Here is a 6021-nt window from a genome sequence, read left to right as displayed (position 1 = left end):
TTGTGTTGCCGGGGAACCCCTTCGCAATCCCCCGGAGGAGCTGAAGGGAGTGTCTGGAGAGAGGGAAGTCTGGGCATCTTTGCTTAGACTGCTGCCCACACCACACGGTCCCGGATAAGCGGAGGAAAATGGATGGATGGATGATTAGGCTAATAACAAGAGTTTGATATTTATTTAGCGTTGAGATGATGTGAAGAGTCGGAATTGGGAATTAATATTACAAATTTAGGTAGGACGAGGACTAAAGTAGCAAATATGATCATTATTGTGCTAACATTTTTATATTTTGGCTTCCACTGTTGGTGTGTCAGATCAATAAAACATAACTTTATACATCTGTATGTTCAAGTATTGTTAGAAAACCAACATCTGTGTATCGTGATTATAGAGAGTTGGGTCTGTCGGATCACAGCTCAGACCAGTCTGGCAGCCAGCAGTGAAGAAGTTATCACTCTAATAACAGAAAAATTGCATTAGTGCTTCGCAGGAACAAAGATGTGGTGAAACAACCGCACAAACATGATACTAGATAGAATTAACAGGTGGACAGTCACAGTTTGCATCTAGAGCAGCTCCAGGTATTTTTTTAATTAACTGTGTTGTAGTCTAGAAGAATATTTGCCAGTTAATTGACTTGACAGAATTGATTTGTTTTAAATAAACACAAGGAAAGCTTCTGTGTTGAACAGGCTGGACCAGACGATACCACTGCTATATTGTAGCTATGTATTTTCAATCAATCCCTGGTTGTGGACAACAATGACAGCGTTTTAACAAGTTGTCATTAAACACTGTTCGCACTAGTCATTTACATAAGCTGCATAAATACAGATTTAGTACATATTGTCTTTTAGTCGGTGTTGTGGCAGTTTTTTACCAGATGTGTTAACAGACGATTCAGACTAACAAGTAGCAGCTGGCAGTATTGATCTCTTTATTGCTCTCCTACCAAATGCGCCTCACTTTTCTATTTCCCGTATTCTTGTACATTTGTCCCTGACTTTCGTTTCTGTGAAAGCTCACACTCTTCCTATTTCTCAAAACAGTCTTCAGATGTAGCTAATGTCTCTTCTTGTTTCCTGTTACATAACTGACATGTTTCATAACTGACTCAGTTCCCAATACTTCCTCAAAGGAGAGGAGACATGGTGAAAATATTTTAGCATACCGTATAATTTTTTGATCTTCACTTAGTGTTTCCCTCTAACAACATCTTCAGCCATTCCTGTGGGAAACTGCTCCCACAGTTTTATCAAATATCAACTTAAAACGTTTGGCTTGCTTCTGCAGAAAGAAGGCAAGACATCTAATTATTTTAGATTTGCATGTACATAATGAGTCTACACAGAGTGAGTCAACATATTAATATGATGTGTCAGAGATGAAAATTAACTCAAGCTACTATGTGAGTGTGATCCATAGTCATATTTCGGCACACTAAACAGAGGTCAGTGCAGCCGTCCAGTATTTTGTTTGCTGACTCAACTAAAACCTGCTAAAACGTGCTTGTCTGTCTTTTCCTAGTTTCATTATCCACACAGGCTCAAGACTGCACATTGTTTCGTACACGGACCTCTGACCTTTTAGTCCAGTTTATTATACACAACTAGTGAGTGTAAAGTCAGAAAATATATTTAATTCATGAAAGCTACTTCCACTGTTTGGTAGACTTTTTCAGTCCTAGCAGCAGTGAAGTGAAGTCCATCATAAGCAAAGCGTGAATGAAGTGAAATGCTCTACAACAGGAAATTAGAGACAAGAGTCATGTTGCAAAAGAAACCTGTTCAGCCACCACTCTGAACATGGTTCTTCCACTCTCTAGAGTTCAGTGAGTGTATATCAGCTAGATGAGAAGTGATGAAACCGCAAGGATTTTTATCAGCAGTTTTTCACCACAGTGCACGCCTCCTTCCTCCATTGTCTGCCACACCCTTTCAACACATGGCTTACAGTGCATCTTTTTCATGAGCCTGTTTACCATATCCCTGCTCTGTCCATCTTGCCTGCCTGTTTGTGGCTGTGGCTTTCTGAGGCAAACTCTGTACTAATTGCTCTGTGTGTAAGTGGGGCTTCTGGTACCATCCTGAATGGGCTCAATTTGTGGTTGAAGTCCCACTAAAAGAGCATTTAGACTTGCACTAACACCACAGTGTTTTGATGTGTTTCTGTTCGTTCTGTTTCACTCTGATGGCCACTGCAGTCGTCTGACCCAGGGAGACGCTGGGCAGTGGGAGGACCTTGAGGCTGGCACCATGACAGAGAACAAAGCAGCGTCACGGCACTTTTACCCCATTGCCCTGCTGCTCGTTAGCTCTCACTTACTGGTTGTGTGGCTCATTTTAAGTCTTGTTTTTCTGCTTGCAAAATATCAATAAATTGCTGACAATGCCATCTCTGCTTACTCCTCTCTTCTGTGTTTGCTGGTTACTCTGTCTACAGTGGTGGTAATGTGATTTACTGTAACTAGATTTCTCGTGTTCAGGTAATTACCGGCAATTACAGTTGCAGAGCAAGTGGTTTATTTTCAACTGCAAGCTGTAGGACCTTAGTCTCTGTGCACCCACTGAGGACTTATTTCAAACACATGAAATTAAGGAGCATAAACAGCAACTTTCTGCTGCAAATGAATACACATTTTGTGTGTACAGTATATATGATTAACTCAAAATAAACTTTAATGACAATGTTTTCAAGTTTATTGACAACAGTGGAGTTTTAAGGCAAAGAGGAACAAGCACTACACAATTTGGCTACATATACTGCACTATAAACAATACCTGTTATTGGATAGGTTTGTTGTTTTTGGTATTTTAATTTGTTAAGGATACAGAATATTTTCAGCCTTTATCCTTAAAGGAATAACATCAGATGAAACAGCTCACATAGTGCAGTCTGTGAACATTTGAGTTGGAAGATGAAGAAAAGGTGAAAATATCTTTTTCATTTGTGAAAGGATGAAGTTTGCTTCTCAGTTTACATGAATGTCGAAAGAAGGACCAGGACTCAGGAGTTCTCATTTCAGGCAGCTTACTTTGACAAACTCAAATGAGATTAACAGTAGTGTAGGCAGATCAACATCAACAGATGCATGAAACATAATCATATACTCTCTCTGTCAGGTTTGGCATGTACAGATGCCAAACAGAGGTTGTGGTGAATTCAGTTAGAAAACCAGACGAACCGAGGTAGCGACAAGTTCTTTATTTGTTGTAAGCAAAACAACTAACACAAAGTCCAGGATATCAATCAGGTCGATAAGACAGTCCAGGGTAAACACGGTAAACAGGTATAGCCATAAAAGCATGACAGCAAGCAAGAGGGGCAGGAGCGTGACACTCTCACACCCTTCCTCTCTCTCCAAACTGGTGTGGAACCTCAAGTGACTGGAGAGCTCCACATTCCTGAATCCAGCTACTCTGGTTACCTTTTATGGTGATTCTAAAATTGTATAGTAACTTGAACAGAGCTACGAACACAGACACCAGGACCTCATGGAATGTTAATCTTGGCATATGACCGCATGTTGTTACATGCAAATACATGTTGCAATCCAGAACTTATGTTAAACAGATATTAGTTATAAGATTAAAAGAAATTACTAACAATTTGGTCATGTCTGGCCATTTGCATGGTTTCTAAAGCTGCAGTGCATCAAGCTCTCTCTGCCACTGTAGTGAGATTTCTCTTCCTATACTCAAGCAACCTGCTTTAACCTGATAGAAGCAAAGCTTTACAGAAGAAGTGTCTCACTTGTAGCAGTTATGAACAGGCTCCTTTACAATAGATAAAAGTAATGATTTGAGGGAATGGACCCTTTAATGAGCTCTTGGAACCACAAAAGACCAAAACGCAGTTATTGATTTGAGTTCCAAATTGTCAAAAATATCTCAAGTTATAAAACTTTAATGGAATCCCATAATTCAGATGGTCCGGCTTCTCACTGCTTTATGGTACAGTACCATTTTTAAACCCTGTTTGTAGAAATAGTATGGCAATACAGCAGAAAACACATCTCTGATGCGTATAATGGAGGTTTTTTCTATTCTTTTTTTTTTTTTTGAGAAATTGTCAGAGATAAACCAATTTAAGGTATTTTTAGGTCACACTTACAGTGAAGGATTACATATATGTGTGTGTGTTAGTAACAGTTCTTTTGTTGTACTGGAAGTAACTGCTAAATGAAACTGTCATAACATTTACAGCACTTTATACCGGGTGGAAGAACAACAATTGCAAACTGCACCTTTAATGTGGGATGAATTATGTGTTTCAGATCTGCTCTGTGCCATTTCACTTTTTCACTGTCAAAAAACTTCTTTTATGGATTTTTGAATAATTTGTTATTGTATGTTGTGCCATAGCCTTAATTATCATACAAATAAGGCAATAATTATACAGCACATATATTTTAAAATACTTCAATAAGGAGATAAATTTGTATTTTGGGGTGTCATCTTATTCTTATACTATTGTAAATTCAACTATATTTTTGGTGAAGCCTGTTTTAAAGGCTCATTCATGTTCATTTTTGTTTTTTCCTTTCTTCTTCCCTCATTCCTCTTTATCATCTTTATTTAACCATCAGAGAAGGATGTCGGATTGAGAATGTTCAAAAGAATATTCGATGCAGGAAGTATGCCTTCAACATGTTGCAGCTGCTGGCTTTTCCCAAGTACTACCGGCCACCAGAGGGGACTTATGGCAAAGTTGACTCTTGAGGACAAAGTATTCCTGTAAATCTAATCATTTTCCTCTCTGATTCACAGTTCTTAAACAACAACACATGCTGGCTGTTTTACTTTGTGATGTTTTGTTTGTTTTTTGTATGATCCCAGGGGCGATGTGATTAATTTAGGCAGTTGAGCTTGTAGTTCACATAGTTCACTTTGTGGCATAGCACCGCTCCCCATAGTGAACTGGAAATAGTTTCATATTTGGATGTCTTGAGCTTTACACAATAACAGTGTAAGACTGAAAACATGTCTGTCTCTACAGGAGCTTAAGCATTTCTCCAATTCCTATGCAGTGGATTTGTTCATGTTTATGGTTTGGCATATGCGGGTCCTAAGTATCTCTGATTTGTATTTGACTGTTGAAAGCATATTTTTATTCATTTGGACCCAACTGTCCTCGAAGATATAAGTAAGTGTACAAGTATTTCAGAGCAGGTTTTGATAACACATTTTCCTAATAGTTGCACTTTTTCTATAATATTTTTTATCTCAAAGTACAGCCCAGTGAAACCACATGAAGTGCAGCTGGAAAACAGAGTAGGATGAGGATAATGGACAATACAATCCCATTATTTATTTTTTTTTTATTTTGAAATATTTTACTGTATATTCTAAGGTTTGATACCTTGGACTTTAACATGTTTAAAATGCATTTGTCACGTTATACATTTGACATATACACTTGTCTATTTAAATGAATGGTTTGATGCAGATATTGATTATTGTAAAATGTATTTGTAATGTGTTCACTGTTGGTCATTTCAGTTGTTCATTTCACTGAACAAGTAAACTAATACAGTAAATGAGTCATAATTTAATCCATATGCATGCTTTAAAAAAACAATGCGGATCAAATTGGTCTTGCAGGATTAAGTAAAAGGCTAACAAAAATATTTTGTCTGAATAAAATACAGTGGGTACGGAAAGTATTCAGACCCCCTTAAATTTTCACACTCTTTGTTATATTGCAGCCATATGCTAAAATCATTTTTCATTTTTTTCCTCATTAATGTACACACAGCACCCCATATTGACAGAAAAACACAGAATTTTTGACATTTTTGCAGATTTATTAAAAAAGAAAAACTGAAATATCACATGGTCATAAGTATTCAGACCCTTTGCTGTGACACTCATATATTTAACTTAGGTGCTGTCCATTTCTTCTGATCATCCCTGAGATGGTTCTACACCTTCATTTGAGTCCAGCTGTGTTTGATTATACTGATTGGATGTGATTAGGAAAGCCACACACCTGTCTATATAAGACCCTACAGCTCACAGTGCA

At 37.8% G+C, this 6021-nt stretch overlaps 1 protein-coding gene across 10 annotated transcripts in view; it reads left to right on the top strand.

Annotated features, from left to right (window-relative positions):
* inpp4b (inositol polyphosphate-4-phosphatase type II B) overlaps nt 1-5320 on the top strand; it is a 216714-nt gene extending 211394 nt beyond the window's left edge. For 9 of the 10 annotated variants that reach the window (XM_020591781.1, XM_020591782.1, XM_020591780.1 and 6 more), the window contains one exon: nt 2201-2391. In XM_020591781.1, the coding sequence (XP_020447437.1) occupies nt 2201-2375 (175 nt within the window). In that variant the 3' untranslated portion in view covers nt 2376-2391. Of the gene's footprint in view, nt 1-2200; nt 2392-4585 lie in introns of those variants that run through there. The other variant, XM_020591783.1, reaches the window with a different exon arrangement.
* Nucleotides 5321-6021: the final 701 nt, after the last annotated feature.

Source organism: Monopterus albus, unplaced genomic scaffold (genome assembly GCF_001952655.1).
Source record: "Monopterus albus unplaced genomic scaffold, M_albus_1.0 scaffold15.1, whole genome shotgun sequence".
NCBI lineage: Eukaryota > Metazoa > Chordata > Actinopteri > Synbranchiformes > Synbranchidae > Monopterus > Monopterus albus.
Note: the sequence above shows the minus strand (reverse complement) of the source record. Positions and strands in the feature narration are given on the sequence as shown.